The sequence below is a fragment of the Saccopteryx leptura genome, chromosome 8 (genome assembly GCF_036850995.1).
Source record: "Saccopteryx leptura isolate mSacLep1 chromosome 8, mSacLep1_pri_phased_curated, whole genome shotgun sequence".
Lineage (NCBI taxonomy): Eukaryota > Metazoa > Chordata > Mammalia > Chiroptera > Emballonuridae > Saccopteryx > Saccopteryx leptura.
In genome coordinates, this window is record NC_089510.1 from 84,991,652 (window position 1) to 85,009,447 (window position 17,796).

Below are 17,796 nucleotides of genomic sequence, written 5' to 3' on the forward strand. Positions count from 1 at the left end.
GAGAGCAGCCAGGGGCAGTTGCTGCCATAAACTCATCACGGAAGGCTGAGGTCCCAGGAACCCGCAGTGCAGAGCTGGGTAATAAAATACTGCATCTGGGGTCTTCCTCGAGGAAAAAGCATGGGTTTGACCACCAAGAAGGGCTTAAATGCCAATCCAAAGTTCCCTCCACAGGCACGTGGGGCACTGCTGAATTCTCTCAATGTCTGACAACCGGCACGCACCTGAGGGCGGGGTCCGCGGAACACGGGTTTGGTTCCTATTCACTTCGACTGAAACCCCAGCTCAACAAACCTGAAAGTTTGAAGGAACAAGTTTCCTTGCCGGCGAGTTTAACCCTCAGCCACCAGCCTCTAGAAAGTGCTCTTCACGCCGGAAGTGCACTAATCCGCAGCACGTGGGGTTGCCAGGGCGTTCTTCACGTGACTGGGCGGGGCCTCGCCAACCTTGTAGCCAATGGAAGCCCGAGAGGACGGTGCCTGTGACGCGCTGGACCTATCCCGGAAGTGGGGCTGAGGTCGGGGCGGGAAAAGGCGGGGAGGCCAGGGTGTGGAAAGTGTGGCGGCCCCGCCCCGTCTCTTGGAACTGCCGCGGCCGCCACCACTGCTGCCGCCGCAGCTCTGGGGGACCCGCGCGGGTGCGCAGGCGAGAGGAGCTCCGTCTTCGCTGAAAGGTGAAGGCATGGGGGAAAACTGGCAGGGCTGGAACCGGAGCGAGGCAGGGCCGGGAGAGGCGGCCGGAGCCGAGTCCTAACGAGCGAAGGAGGAAGGATAGATGGGGGAGCCGAGGCGAGCGCGGGACCCGCCGGAGCTAAGGCCCGTGTGGGGCCCGGCCGGGCTGGGCATGCCGGCTGGACCAGGGGGCGCCTGAGAGGCCGGGGGTGGAGTGCGCCCAGATGCTCGAGGGCCAGGTGCTGCTGGCTCGGTCCTGTTGTGTCCTCATCCTTCGCGGGAGCGTGCGGCCTGGGCTGGGTCCCCGCAGTGGAGCTCAGGGCCGCGGCGGAGGGCCGGGTGGCGCGGCGCGGTGCGGGAAGGTCGCCGGCTCCTCCTGCGGTGGGACCGCGGGGGCCGCGATTTGCTGCTCCCTGGCCGGGTGAACGCCCAGGGCGGGTAGCCCCCCACCCCAGCGAGCTCCTCTGCGACTTCCCATCGACTCCCCATCAATGGATGAAAAAGTTTGTAGAGGCCAGAGTTAGAAAGTGTCCACGATTTGGGGGTGGGTATTCTATAAATGCAAAAATAATAGATCCATAATGCTTGGCACGTAACCTGTCCGAAATAAGATGTTTCCTTACCTGTGTGCTCGTTGTTAAAAAGCAAATACAAACTTTGTGCGTAGTTCCCTCGGACGAGCTACCATCTCCCCAAGCCACCATGGCGGATGAAATTGATTTCACTACTGGAGATGCTGGGGCTTCCAGCACATACCCTATGCAGTGCTCGGCCCTGCGCAAAAACGGCTTCGTGGTGCTCAAAGGACGACCGTGCAAAATAGTAGAGATGTCAACTTCCAAAACTGGAAAACACGGTCATGCCAAGGTAGGTGCCCTTCCAGGTCTGTCTTTGCGTTGAGGTTTTGATCAATGTATTACATTACAGCACATGAGGACTTTATACTTATAACTTTGTAATAAGCACTTTTTTTCTTCCCACTATTACTGGGAGATCTGCTATTTGAATACTAAAAGGTAGCATTTCCTTCTTGGGCTCTTATGTTTCATTATTTGGGAGCTGAAACTTTCCTGAGTCCTACTGACTTGGATGATCTGTTCAGGTTACAGATGAGAAAACCTGTCCTAACATAATTCTAAAACCTAACTTCATATGCCCTCTTAAAATTTAATACTGGATTGTATACGATTTAGGTCTTGATGTGTCATTATACCGTTTAGTTGTTCACTGTTTCTCAATTCTAGGACCACTACCTTTTTTTAAAGAAAGTAAAATTAGACGACCTTGGAAGGAGAAAGAATCTGTCATAATCAGCATTGGTATTGTGCTCGTGTGTATGTAATGAGTGATACACTTGGCAAAGTTTAAACAGGTTTCCTGTTCTCCCCTCTCTGTTAGGTTCACCTTGTTGGAATTGATATTTTTACTGGCAAAAAGTATGAAGATATTTGCCCTTCTACTCACAACATGGATGTTCCAAATATTAAGAGAAATGATTATCAAGTAAGAACTAATTTCCTTTAGAATGTTGCTTGTTTCTTAAAGGTGTAAATTCATTCTGCTATCAATTGTAATTTAACAAAAACCAGGAATAGTTTTGTAGGTTTTTCTAACCAATTTTTAGGTACCACTTATCTTATAAATTGCAGAAATAGTAACACTTAACAGTGTACCTTATCTAGGATTATTGCTAGTTTACTATTTTAACATTCTTGCATTTTTAAAAAGTTGAAGACTTTTTATTGCTTCTCAGACTGAGGGACTGCATATTGTGACTGAAGAAGCTTAATTTTTAGTAAAAATAACTATTCTCTTTGTTTTAAAATATTTCAAATTTAGATAACTCTCTCACAGATGTTTTATTTCTTTTCACTTATCAGTCCTATGATTTTTTTAATTTTTTACTTTTTAATTCAGTGAGAGGAGGGGAGACAGAGACAGACACCCGCATGCACCAGACAGGGATCCACCCAGCAAGCCCACTAGGAGGCATGCTCTGCCCATCTCCCGCATGGCTCTGTTTGCTCAGCAATGGAGCTCTTCTTAGCTCCTGAGGTGGTGGCCATGGAGCCATCCTCAGTGCCAGCGGCCAACTCGCTCCCAATCGAGTCATGGCAGCAGGAGGAGAAAAGCAAGAGAGAGAAAGAGAAGCGAGAGGGGGAAGGGTGGAGAAGCAGATTGGCGCTTTTCCTGTGTGCTCCGACCAGGACTCGAACCCGGGACAGCCACATGCCGGGCTGACACTCTACTGCTGAGCCAACCGGGCATGGCCCAGCCTTAAGATTTTAAAGAAATTATTGGAATTCATGTTCCACCAACCAAATCTGTATATTAATGACTGTGAGTCAGCATTTGGTATTCTTAAATAGGGAAATAAGTTGAAATCCTTAAAAATAAAGAATAAAATACATGGTCACTGAATATGGTGAAGAAAATAAAAAAAACTATGTAATTGTTTTATTTATATTCAGTGACCATGCTGTGACCTTTTGTTAAATTACAGGTATAAACTTCAAGTTTTCGTTCCAGTTATACATTTGGATAAGTCATGTTAAATGAAAGCATTTTGTTGTTTAGATTATTGAATAGTAACCAAACCATTGACTTCATAGGATGTGGGAACTCAGCTTAATCATAAATAAAGTCTTTTTAGAAAGTCTTCAGTTTCTGTATTAAGTATGCTATATACAGAACTCTTTTCTGTTTATTTTACATGGTGAGAAATAAAAGTGTGACACTAAGATTTGTTTTACCCAGTTTAAACTGATTTCCTTCTATACTTTTTATTGTATTGTATAATTTTTAAAGAATGGTTACCATTAACTGCCATTACCCAATGATTTCCTTTTACTCTTTGTCTACATGTAAACATTTTTACATGGTTTTGATCTAGTAAATAGTTTTAATTTTCCCACTTATGATAAATGTTGTGTAAGTTGCTTCAGAGTCCTTGTAGAATTTTGAATTGTCATAGTATAATAATAGCAAGTGGTTTTGTTTATTTGCTTATTTGTTTAGTCAGTCAAGTCTGAGTTTGGAACCAGTTCTGCTGTTTTCTAACTGGCTGACCTTGGATAAATTACAAAAGCTCCCTGAGCCTCAGTCTTTCCTTTTACAGAAGAGGGAGAAGGTGAGGCTTAAATTAGAAAATGTTCCCCATAATTACTTCCTAAGTAGATAAACACCAAAAAGTAGTTCTTTCTGCTCCTCTCTTTTCCTGTATTAAAAGTCTACTCTATCATTCCATTATTCTTGAAGCACTTAGACACGGCATATTGTAGGTACTCAATAAATTTTATTAAATGCATACCTAATTATTCATTGAGGTGTAAGGATAGTGCAGCCAACTAAGGCTAAGCATGGAGTTTGCTCTTGCCAAAAGTGGGTTTCCATTTTCATCCTTAACATATGAATGTTTTGATTATTCAGTATTCATCTTATTTATTAATATGCATTCATCATCTAAGGCTTTGCCTTTGAGTACTTCAAAAAGATTGCATCAGTAGTTCAGATTAATACTGTGATCCAATTTGCCAATCATTGATTGGAACTCAAGATTTAACATAAAGGAAAACATTGGTTTGGGTTTTATTTTGGGCTTTAGCAGGAGCAGACCAGGGTGAGGGGAATGAGGTGAGTAAGTTTGCCTAGAACACAAAATTTTAAATAAAGATAGCACAAGTAACAATGCCAAGCCACATAGGAGCCTAAGGCAAAAAGGAAAAATCAGTAATTCTGATTTTATCTTTCTTAAAAATTTTGGTATTTTGTTCATCATTGAATTTTTGCATTAATTCTAATTTTTAAAAATACTACATTAAAATAGTTATTTGATCACTGATGTTTCTTTTTTGGCACCACCTTAAATTTTGCACCCAAGACAAGTGCCTCGCTTGCCTCACTCTAGTCTCAGTCTTTGATACGTAGTTTGGATAATGACTCAAGTCAGACACATCTTTGCTTTGGCACTTACTGTGTGACCTCAGTTGGCAAATTAACCTCTTGCCATCCTTTTTTTATTTATAAAATGAGAATAAGAATAATGAACTTCTCATGGGATCATTGTGAGATTTAATTAGTTAATATTTAGTGCCTTGCAGAATAAGTGCTCAGTGATCACATTCCTTTATTATCAAGTCACTGTAGAATACTTATTTCTGTTAATTTAAAAAAAATTAGTTCTGTGAGCCTTTCCTGTTATAGTTATTGTGCTATGGTGGTCTTCAGTCACCTATCCAAGCACCTTGATTAAATTACTACTTTTCTTATTATTTGGGTACACGCAGTCCTTTGTATTTGCTTTATTCAGCATTTCAAGTGCCAGTTTGGCAGTCAGCTAAAGTGAGATATATATATTTTCATTATAATAATTAAAAAGTAAAACTTTGTTTAGGAAAAGAAGTATATTAGTAAATACAATTTTAACTTTATATATTTTTAAATAAATTCAGAATGAAAGAAAATTGGTCTCCTGACTTCCATTGCAAAATGTAGCTAGGATTAGAATTGCCAATTCCAACTACTCCTCCCCAAAGTAGTTATGAGATTGTCCAAGGCTCAGTGATGGTGTAAAATGCAAATACATCCAGACATGTTTGGGAATCCCCAAGTTTATAAATACAGAAACACTCGTTCAGACTCTGGTATTCACTCAAATCATGTTCCTGTGGACCACACCAAAGTTAAATGCTTTTTCTGCATTCACGAAAGTTTTATCTGTCATTTAAAAACCATATTTCAGAGAAAAAAACACCTCATTATTACAGAAAACGCTAAAGTATAAAGTAAAGTGGACCTTTGGATTACTGATGAATTGCCAAAACTATGAATACTAAATCCTAGCATATTCTTCAAATAAGTGGTATGTCTTTTGGATATTGAGATACGTGAATTGATTTTGTTGTTGCAACTTAGAAAAAAACAGCAGCAAAAACAATAATGATCCTATAAGTTCCTTAATGTTAAAGTCTTTTTTATAATTTTTACCTGTTTTGTAGAATTCTTTGTTTCCTGGTAGATGTCTTTCTTTGGAAGTAAAAAATTTCTTAACCAGCAGGCCCCAGCATTGCAGAGACAGGAAGCTAATATTTTGTTACAGTATCATTAAGGGTAATAGATAGAAAAGCCACAACCTTTTGTTCCCAGACCTGTATATTCTACCTATGGGAGAAATAGTACCAGATATTTAAATATATTGCAACCTGTAAAATAGCACCCAGGCTCACAAAGTTTCACCCAGCAGGTGGCAAAGATGAGTCTTCAATAGGTCAATCCACACAGGCAGGCTGTGAAGGATGGAGTACATGAACCAGAGAATTCTCTGAGCATTGTTCTGTTGCCTTATTGTGCCTGTCAAATGAGGGTTTTGGTCAGAAATGATGCCATGTTCAATAATGACAGGAACGTGGCATTCTATAAATCAGCAGATGAGATCATAGCAGAAGCACTGCAGTCAGAGAAGGCAAATCCACATGTAGAGGAAGGCTCCAATACAATGAGCACAAAGTGCTGCCTCTTCTGTGATGGCAGGTATATGTACAGTGTTACCAAGTGGCTGGCTGTTCCCCCTGAGAAATGGGACCATATCAGGGACTCTGTACTGGTCTCTGCTGGGAGATACTTAGTAGTGGCTGTAGTCAGATCAACTTTGGTGTGAGAGAAAGCCTCTTCACTGAGCCCATGCCACCATGTCACTTTCTTCGTAAGTCAAAGGAAGAATGGCTTGAGGAATGGCTGGGAAGATTACAAAATGAAGCAGAAAGACATTTAGCAGATACAGTTGTCTTGTCCACCTAATTGTCTACCTTTCCTATAGAAGATGCCCTTTGGTAAGCATTTATATGGGTACATTATCTATGTGGAAGCATCAATTATTTTTTTTGTTGTGGCACTTTAGTTCACTTATTGCTTTCTTATATTTGCCTTGACCATTGAGCTACAGCAGACAGAGTAACCCCTTGCTCAAGCCAGCAACCTTGGGCCCAAGCTGGTGAGCTTTGCTCAAACCCAATGAAACTGCACTCAAGCTGGCGACCTTGGGGTCTCAAACTTGGGTCCTCCACATCCCAGTCTGATGCTCTATCCACTGCGCCACTGCCTGGTCCATTCTCTATGTGGAGAAGTCCTTCCACATACCACTTCTCCAGTTGTTATTGTCATCAATTTTCCTAGCTTGTTCTTTCAGTGTCCTTGACCTTCCATCTAAACTCTTACACATTACCTATATATAATCAGTGTAAATCCAAACCTTTGGTTCTCCCTTCTTTCATGCTCTGTGCATGAACTTTTCACCCCCACTGTCTTCCAGGGTTACCTCTGAATGGTTTCATCAGATCATGCATGACCATTTAGAAACCATTCAAAATTTTTTCTTTTACAGTCAGATCATAGGGGAACTCCCCATAAAGCCATTGGTTTAAATTGAGGGAGAACTTGTTTATGTAGCAGAAGAAGGTGCTTTCTCAGTCTGAGCTCCTCATTATACAACTTGTGTGTGCCTTCAGGACCTGCTCAAGTTGATCTCTTATATGCTACTTCCACTTGATAATCGAGTGAGTACTGCTGTGCATACCCAACTTCATGGCGTGGTGGTCAGATACACTCCAATTGGTGATAGTACTATCTGCTTAGGTGTTATAATAACAGAAATCAAGCATTCAGTCTCTACCAGGAAACATCAGCTCTAAGGAAATAGCTTGAGAGGCTGGGGAAAGGGGAATAGGAAGAAATAGAAAAAGAAAGAACAAGAAGTCTGGTTGTTCAAAATAGATTGAGAAACAAAATTAAATTCAGAAATTAGAACTAACAAGGCACCTAAAGTGATGATATGCCTTCCCCCACCTTCTGTTTTATACCAATAATATAAATACAGGCAGAAAGAGTTTCTCTGTAATTCCTCCTTTTCATTGTTCTTATTCTGATCACATTGTGGACAGAATCTGTGATCATTAACTTTCCCCACGTCCTTCGTTTTAATTCATGCTTTGCTTCTTCAGCTCTCTGTGCCTCCAGCCATTTAGTGGTTACAGTGTTCTTCCTAAAATTCTAATGTACCATTATACCATAGCATATTTCTTTTTTTATCTTTTATCATGGAAATATAATGACCTCCGTGTACTCATAATCCAGCTTCAACAATTACCTACATGTAACTGCTCTTGTTTCATCTGTATATCCCACTACCTGTTTTTCTCCTGTACACTCTACTTTTTTATTATTTTTGAAGCTAATATAAGATGTTATATCGTCATTTCATCATAAATATTTTGTTATACATTTCTAAGGTGTAAGAACTTTAAAAAAATCAAAACACTGTGGCACCTAAAAATTAAGAATTTCCTAATATCTTCAAATATCCTATCAATATCTACATTTCCTAGTTGTCTTTTTTTTCCTTTTTTGAATGTGATGGTTATTATTTTTGTTTATAGCTTGTCTAAATCAGGACCTAAATAAGATCCTTGCATTGAAATCGGTTGATGTATTTCTTAGGGCTATTTTAACATACTGGTTCTCTTCTCTCTCTTCCTTCCCTTCTCACCATCCAATTTTTTGATAAAGAAAACCACTTTTGTTCTGTAGACTCTGTGTTTTGCTAATATCATTTTCTTGTTTAACATGTTCTTGTGTTCCATGTATTTCCTGAAAATTGAAAGATATACTGTATATAGAAGCTTGATCAGATTCAGCTTAGATTTTTATTTTCTTCCTCTTCTTTCTTTAATACAAACTAGTTCATAGGTGATGTTGTGTGTAACCATCAGTTAAATAAGTCTGATTGTTCTCTTTTTGCTATGTTATTAGATATATGATAATTGCCTCAACCCATTAATTTATTAGGGGAGACAAAATAATAATGTCATTTCTTCTTTTTTTTTTTTTTTTTTTGCCACAGCACTTCTGTAAAGAGAAGCTTCCCTTCATCAGTTATATTTGTTTACCCAATGCTACAGTGTATAGTAGGAAAGGCAGTATAAATGCTTGATTCTTTTTTTCTAATTACCAGTTTTCAAAATGAGTTGACTCCCTAGTATTTACTTAAGATGACCAATCAAACATTTTTTTCACTATGAACTTTAAACATGTTTGTATTTGAATTCACTGTAGTTGTTTTTACCAGTTCTCAAATTATCCTGTCTTTGGCCAGGGGTTTTTATTCAGGTAAGCTCCTGAGTCCCTTTAATATGGGCTTAGTCGTCTTTGACAACATCTTGCTTTTTAGTGTAACAGCTACTCCAGCTTCATCTTGTATACTTCCTGCTCTGGACCTGGATTTTTTTTCAAGGGACCCTATGGAAAGAAATAGCACCTATGGGAGAAATAGCACCATACATTGGATTTTTTAATCAGAAAAAATAAACACACATATAGGACCAGTGTTTTGTGGATATAACATCTCATTTGTCAGTCAGCATCTTGATACATTACTGCATGCCTAACACCTCTGTTGCAGTTTCTGGACCTTGCCCTCTCCATCTCCCTGCTTACTAATAACCAATGATTATAAACCCTCTCTACCCCACCAAAAAATAGTTCAAAACATCTTACTGTTATCAAATGAGTAGATTTGTTTAAAGGTAAAGAATCAGAAGGAACTACTATTTAGAATTGACTTAAACTGTCTCCTTACCATTTTTCCTTCCAACTTTATAGAGTCAGAGAGGACTTTGAGAGAAGATGGGAAAAAACTGCATAAAAATATGCTTAAAACTCAACAATGACACCATTAACTTTTTTTTTAAGATTGCAATTTAAAAAGGAAAAATTGTGTCTTTAGACTAGCAAAATCTGGCAGAATACTCCCTTACCCAAGTGATCAAAGTTAATATCACAATTAATGACACAAATTGACATCAGTTGCCTTCTGATATGATACTCTGAGGACACATCACTTGTGTAGTATACCTCCCAAACAGGAATTACCTGAGTCATGAGGAAACAATTAGGCAAACACCAAATGGGGAACATTTTATAATATAGTGAATTTGTGCTCTTCAAAAACATCAATGTCAGAAAAGACAAGGATGAGGAACTGTTCAACTGAACCAACATGACAGCCAAATAAATACAAGGTATGATCCTAGAGTTAGAAGGAAAAAGTTGCTACCAAAGACACTATTGAGACAATTGGCAAATTGGAATATGGACTCTATATTGAATAATTATTTGTGTGTGTGTGTGTGTGTGTGTGACAGAGACTGAGGGACAGACAGGAAGGGAGAGAGACGAGAAGCATCAACTTTTTGTTGCGGCACCTTAGTTGTTCAAGGATTGCTTTCTCATATGTGCGTTGACCAGGGGGCCACAGCAGACTGAGTAACCCCTTACTCAAGCCAGCAACCTTGGGTTTTTGAACCTGGGTCTTCCGTGTTCCAGTCCGATGTTCTATCCACTGCGCCACCATCTGGTCAGGCTGAATAATATTTTAGCAGTGTTAAATTTCTCAGTTTTGAAAACTAAAATGGTTATATAAGATTATGTTCTTGTTCTTAGGAGAAATACAGTGAAATATTTATTGCTAAAGAGTCATATGTGAAACTTATTCTCAAATGGTTCAATAAAATAAAAGAATAATGTATGATATTTATTTTATATATTCCATATATACAGAGAAAGAAAAAGATGAACATGTGGTTAAATGTTAATAATGGATGAATCTAGGAAAAGAGATGCGAATTTCTTGCATTATTATTTTTTTTCTTCATTAAATTCTTCTCAATAACCCCATTAAGAGGGAGCCATCTGTTTTCTGTTAGGGCCCAGAGTAATTCAGTAACAGAATTTTAGGTCTGGAAGTCAGAAGTTCTGTAAGATTTTCATATTTTTATTTTTACTGACTATAATGTAATAAGTATGACTATATAACCATAAAGTTCTAGAAAGAACCTTGCCTGCTCAGCATCCCACCCAAAAGCACTTCTCTTCTCTGCCTCCCTGCAACTGCTCTTTGAAATGCAAGGGCTAAGGGAACACACTCCTAAACCAGCTGGCTTTGTCCACACCCTACACTCACAGGATGAGAGAGGCAGTTGGCAAATTTTCTAAAGTGTCCACTTCTCCAGCCTAGTATTAGACCCCTCTAACTTGGTTTTGAAAACATGTGGTTTTGTCCTTGTTCAAATAATTGATTTTTAAGTAACTTGAGCCTGGCCAAGGCCAGTGAGGCTGTTTATTGCCTTAATGGCATTTTTGCATTATTTTGGAACTTTTCTGTATATCTAAAAAAATTTTAAATAATTTATTTAAGAAAGATCAAATAGTTTATTTTCATTACTTAATTTCATTTTTCTGCAGTTAAATTGAATTATTTTGTAAAGCAATTTATTTTAATAAATTTAATATATAAATTTTATAAGATGTTTAATAATGTGTGTGTATTTTTCTTTGAAATGCTTTATATTTCATCTCACAGTTTATACATTCTTGACTCAAAAAATAAAGTACAACTATTATATAAATAAATATCAGAATACCAGTATTATTATTAGGCTTCTATATTTCAGTCACAAATGGCAATTAAATTTAAAAAACCTTTAATTCTTGAAATAGACAAGTTCCACTTCAGGAAATTGCTAAAAGAGCCCAAAACAAAAAGGTCTGCCTTGTAAGCCCATGTGTAGTAGTTTAAAAATTATACTTCTACCTCAACCTCCTTATTCCCTATTCCTCGGTCAACCACCTCACAAATGTTTGAGTGACGTGAAGATTAATTAAAAGTTTTTGTGGTTGCTTGGTAGGATATTTTGTTTTTATTTTTGTTGTCTTTTGAGATTTTAGATATGTGCAAAAGTGTTCTCTCCTGTGGTAGTACGGGTTAGTGTGGAAAGCCACGGCTGATTTGGTAATGCCGTAAAGGGGAGGTTTAAAACTCTATCCCTACAGTGTGCCAGTGTTATATCATAGCAGGTAAAGGGGTCCAGAACCATGTCTTTGACTCCTCTCCTGAATGTCAGTGTTAACATCTGGGATTCAGGGTGACTGCTTTCTATAAAAGCTGTTAGAATTCTAGGCACACTGATGGTACACATGCTTTTAGAATAATGAGTACAGCCTGCCTGTTTCTTCGTGCCTATAATAAAAGAAATTCAATTATAGCAAAACTGTCTTCTTGCATTTTGTCATCAATAAGTTAGTGTTTCTTTTTAAAAAATCTGATGGTATTAGCAGTGAGTTAGAGACTGAAACTTTTCTACTTTGTTCTTAAACTATAAAACACATTGTAAGCATGAAAAACTAAAAATAACCTTTATGCTCATTAATGGGAAAATGGTTAAATCAGTTACAGTATATCTATGCCATTGTGAAGTGGTTAAAGAGACTAAGGTAGGTCCATATTTTCCAATTTAGAAAGAATTCTAATACATTAAGTGAAAACAACATGCTAAAAAATACTTATACTCTATATGTTTCTTTAAATAATTATATTGTATACATAAATGTAAGTGCTTCAGGATACATTTTAAAGAAGCCTAAACTGTTTTTAAATTTTTATAGAATTAATTGGGGTGACCTCGGTTAATAAAATTAATAGGTTTCAGGTGTACAATTCTATAATAAATCATTTGTATGTTGTATTGTGTGTTTACCACCCCAAGTCAAGAAGCCTAAACTGTTTAATAGTATAGAGACTGGGGAAGTGACGGGGAATGCAGGGAAGAGTGAACTTACACTTTTAGTCTATACATTTTATAGTTGTGTATGTCTAGCATTTCTAAGCACCAAGAATATATTAATGTATTACTGTATACTTACAGTAATTATTGTGGATTGCAACTTAACTATGTAAATATTACAAAGGAGTGGATATCATCTAATCAGTGCAAATGATATACTTCCTTTCAATAGCTGATATGCATTCAGGATGGTTACCTTTCCCTGCTGACAGAAACTGGTGAAGTTCGTGAGGATCTTAAGCTACCAGAAGGTGAACTAGGCAAAGAAATAGAAGGAAAATACAATGCAGGTGAAGATGTACAGGTAAGGGCCTATGGGAGTATTATTTTTTAAAACCATTATATAAAAATTTGGCTTCAACTACGGTAGTTTGCAAAAAAATACGTAGATGAAAGGTAGCTTTTAAATACTGCTGAAATGTTAAAAATGGTCCTTATAAGGCAATTATCTTATGATATCCTTAGAGACCCATTACCAAAGAAAGTATCGAAGTTAAGTTTTTTTCTACACAGACTCTGTCAACCTCAAATTTGTTTTGAAGATCAACATCTGAGCTGTTTTTTAAGTACGAGGAAGAATGCTCTGGAAATACCTAACATCTAAGAAGTATTGAAGCATTGGTAGCTCTTACTCTCCCTGTTCCCTGGATGTTGTCTTAAAAACACAATTTGAGAAATTTTGCTCTAGAAAATTATAAAGGAAATAGATTATTTGGTCTTGGACTACCTCTTTCCAAAGTATATATATATATTCCACAAATATATAGTATATAATGAATTCAGTATATCTTTATGTATATTGCCTTCTGAATAACTTTTGCTTGCATTTTTTCATCTTAGGTGTCTGTCATGTGTGCTATGAGTGAAGAATATGCTGTAGCCATAAAACCATGCAAATAAATGGGAACAGCAGACATGAGTAAACTGTTTCGGTCTGGATCAGCTGCAGATCTCAAGTTTGGTTATAAGTTGTCACCAACGCTATGGCCTTCATAAGCAACCTCATTTATCTCTTAATTGTTTTGAAATTGTGCTGAGTTAGTTTTGCAAGCAATTGATCATTTAAAAAATAATCAAGATATATAATTCTTTCTTTTTTATTTTGTAGGTATTTTTCCTATAAGATTTTTGGTTTCAGTATGAGTCTAAGAAACAGACAAGGTAGTTTCAGCAGATTTGTTGTCTGAGCACATCACTCCTGAATTTTAGCTAAATAATGAGTAACCAAGGTTTTAAATCAAACAATGTAGCATCAAGTGGTATTGAAGTACCACATTTAAGTTGAATTACTCTGCATTAATTTCAGACCTAATTATCATAGAGTAAGTAGATTATGGATTGGAACCGTCCCAGTTTCAGCCTATTTATGGTAAGCACAAATTCTTAAACAAAAATCATATTATCAAGAAGTGTCAGTTATCTTAGTAGCCACGTGCAGCACCCTGTATTACCTTGGTCTTACTGCTCTTTGCCAAATTGTTGGCCAATTTAATGTAATATTATATGTGGTGATTGTCATACTTGCTTGTGGTTTACAGGCATTAAACTGTTGGATAACTATTAGCAAGTCATTTTGTAAAGAAGACACAAGGGAGGGACAGTGGTAAAATGGGTTGGTTAAAGCTATAAGTTGTTTGGTTTTTTTTTTGAGGCCTTTGTAATTAGCAGAAAATATCTAGTTTTTCTTTTGCTTTTAACTTTTGTGTTCTCTGTCTCTCTCATTCTCTCTCTATATATATTTAAGAGAGTAGCTAATTTATAGGATACTATGCAGTGCTTTATAGTACCCACTTTGTAGGATACTATGCAGTGCTTTTTATCAATTATGTTGATAAATGTTGTTTATATTAGTCACTCGTTCCTTTCCAACCATTTTTAAGTAGACTTTTTGACATCAAATTATTTATTTGTCAGACAAAAACTGGAAATTTTTCAAATTGATTTGGAACATTTGTTAAATTTATGTACATTTTTCTAAAGTGAAATGAAAGTAAATTATGGAAGAAAACTTTATGTGATAATCTTTAACTTAAAGGTACATATATGTATTTTTTCTGATTGTCATGTGACTTAATTCAGTTACTCATGTGAACTATAACTAGGAAAGAATTCCATAAAACTGAATTATTTTAAAAAGTGTTTTAAGTGACTTTGCTACATTTCTTTTTAGTCTTTTAGATCATATATACCTTATTTCCTGAATGCTAAACATTGACATAGGGTTTGTGCTGTTCTTTGACTTAGTAACAATGAGTATATTAGAGTGAAACTTAGAACAAAGTTACTGTGTTAGTAATAATCTTCATTCTCTAAGACTGATTATGAAACCCCTCTGGTCATGCCTTTACTTATTCAAGGCCTCTTTATTCCTGTCACCTAGAAGAAAATAGATGTGATGCTATAACTAATCTAATCAGTGACTGGAAATAGCAAAAGAAGATCCCCAAATTTTAGTTACTTAATTTGCTCATCCTTTTAAATCTTGTGTTAGGTTCAGCAAACTCTGTTGGAGGAAGAGCAAGATACTTAAAGGAAATGCAAAGAGAATTCTAAAGCACAAGAAATATAGAGGTTGTAGCTAATCATTTTTAGTGTAACATTTTAGCTTTTTTCCCATCTAAAGCACAGTTAGGAATTAGGCTAGATTCTTTGTAGTATTCCATTTAAGTATCTACTACATACTACTCTAGTTTTTAGTACTTTATAATGTGTATCTTACTTGCTACTGGTTGGCATTATTACCCACAGGAATTCTAGAAAGTTATCAATCTGTGCTGCTGGCTGGTCATGTATATTACCTCAGTTAACCATACTAGTGTTCTGGTTTAGTATTAATTCTGGATCAGCATGCCCCCATTCTTTCTAAATTGTCAAACTTCACATAACTATATTTTCAGTTGCAAGGTATGTATATGTAAATTATTATAGTGCATCTTTACATACCTTGAATGGCAAAAGTTATTTATACATAAATATTTCATTTTAAGTACTATAAAGAAGTGTAAATACTCTTCTGACATATAAGTATAGATTTTAAAGATGTGGGGCTATTTGTTTATTTTCATGTAAGTCAGTACGTTTCTCTAGAACAAAATATTTCATTTAGTAAAGCTTTATAAATTGTATTAAAAAGAAGCAGGGAGACATTTTTTAACATAAAACAGAAGGGACTTCATTCTTTTTTGACATCAGAAATATTAAAAGTTGGTTCCTAGTGTTTGTTGTACTTTTTTGTAGCAAATGTTAACTATCACAAGTTAACTATGTATAGAATGTGGACTGTCACATTGATTATACAGTGATACACCATTTTTGTCTGCAGGCATTTCACTAATTTATATACAACAGCAATTTTCAACTTTTTTCATCTCCTAGCACACATAAACTAATTACTAAAACTGCGGCACACCAAAAAATATGTTTTTTGCTGATCTGACAAAAAGATATAATTTTGACTCATTTACACCAGATGGCTACTGTTGTGTTGGCTGTTGTCATTTTTTTATTTAACAGTCTAAGGGAAAAGAGGTCAATGGCCTTGACTAAATAGTCAAGTATTAAGTTTTAAAAATTCTTGCAGCACACTGGTTGAAAATTGCTGATAATACAATATTATATTAAGAAGTGAAATATATTTTTCTTTCTATAACACTTTATTTCTACTGTAAAGATTTTGTTATACCTTCTTTACTATAAAGTTGTATACCCTCTGAAAGATCCAATCATTGCTACTTTGACGTAGTATTTGCATCATGAGCATAATTATGCTTCTTTCATGCTCCCTTCCAAGGGCTGTCAGTCACTTGAAATTGTTGCTAACCACACTCTTGATGCTGTTTCTGTTGATGATGCAAACTTCCATACCAATGCTTTATAACAGTTAGCAAAACTCTCCTGAAGCTAGAGCATGATATCTTTGATAGGAGATGCTGCAATAAAATGTCTAATCTATAAAAGTTGGGGACACAGCTTTTCATTATAGCACAATGTGTGTGTATGCGCACACATGGCTTTGTATGTTTGTTCTTTTTACAGAGTCCTTCCAATTCTTACGGACTGTAGTTTGGTAGTGCCTCAAATGTTGGTAATTTTTTTTAATTTACAACTTTTTCAGAATTTGTTTTGTACTTTAAAGTTTATCAATTAGATTATTTCTAGTTGAGCTGTAATTTGAATACATTGTTCTCAGGGCGGGTTGTGCTAAGAGTTGAAGTTTCATTATTTGAAAGCTAATTGCCTAAAAGTATATTGTAGAATTTCCCCAAATTGTAGTACATAAAAATAAATTCTCAATGTCAGCATACTTAAGCTAGATGCTAGGTTTTCCAGGAAAAATGGGAACATTAGTGACATCTATATTAGAATCTTGCCGGTTTTTTTCTCATTTAGAATAGAGTTTGATAGTCTTATATTAGAACTCTATTCTTAATAATATATCTGAAAGCATTTCTTTCGAATGACCCCAAAGATAGTATCAGACCAGACATTGATGTAGTGGTCCTCAACCATGTTTAGGACAACAGATCGAAATTCATAATCCTGTTTTAGGTACATTGAAATGTTTACGTACTGAATTCGATAATGTGAACTAGAAACAGATTCATGATGAGAAAACATGTTTTTTAAGGAGCGTAAGTGCAAACTATAGGCATATTTCCATAAATACAGTGGTTAAAAATGTTCTAATACATGTAGGCATAATTCACAGTTTTCAAGCTTCTTTTTCTGCTAGATTTAGACAAGTAGTAGGCAACAAAGCCTTAAGAAAAAATTGTGGAAAATCTTAAAATTGGAAAATTCAATTTATTAACTTGAAGTTATTAAATTTTTTTTCTCTGATTTGGGCATATTGGCATCATATTTGATTTTAGCAGGGAACATCTGCATTTAGCTTACAGAACACAGATGTTCTGTAGGAAGCAACATGGCTTAAAATCATCATATAATTTAATACTTTTCCATTAAATAAATATCTGAACATCAATTTTAACTACCAAGTGAAGTCAAGTGCCTGAAAAGCACTGTATACATCTAATTAGCACATCTTCACATGAAAGATGTATCTTGTAGCAATGCATATCAGGCTTTTACCTGCTATAAACATACTTATTGCCAAACTTTACCATCCACCACTATTCTGCTCTCCTTAGAACAATTTTACAATTAAAAGAGAGGTTCTTTTATTTATATGAAGTCCCTAAAACTATTTCGTGGTATTGGTAGACTTCAGTTTCTCTTAGTTCAAGATTGCACTTTTTTTTTTCTTTTTTTAAATAATTTTATTTTTTTAATGGGGCGACATCAATAAATCAGGATATATATATTCAAAGATAAGTCCAGGTTATCTTGTTCAATTATGTTGCATACCCATCACCCAAAGTCAGATTGTCCTCTGTCACCTTCTATCTAGTTATACTCTTGTTTCTCTTCACATTGTATAAGTCTTTCGCCTT

General features: G+C 36.3%; 1 protein-coding gene across 1 annotated transcript; it reads left to right on the plus strand.

The window, feature by feature from the left end:
• The first annotated feature begins 515 nt into the window (after positions 1-515).
• On the plus strand, positions 516-17,602 carry EIF5A2 (eukaryotic translation initiation factor 5A2). The gene is made up of 5 exons (XM_066346888.1): positions 516-673; positions 1,339-1,538; positions 2,070-2,174; positions 12,516-12,647; positions 13,184-17,602. The coding sequence occupies exons 2-5, from the start codon at positions 1,374-1,376 to the stop codon at positions 13,241-13,243; spliced, it is 462 nt and encodes a 153-aa protein (XP_066202985.1). The 5' UTR covers positions 516-673; positions 1,339-1,373; the 3' UTR covers positions 13,244-17,602.
• The last annotated feature ends 194 nt before the right edge of the window (positions 17,603-17,796 follow it).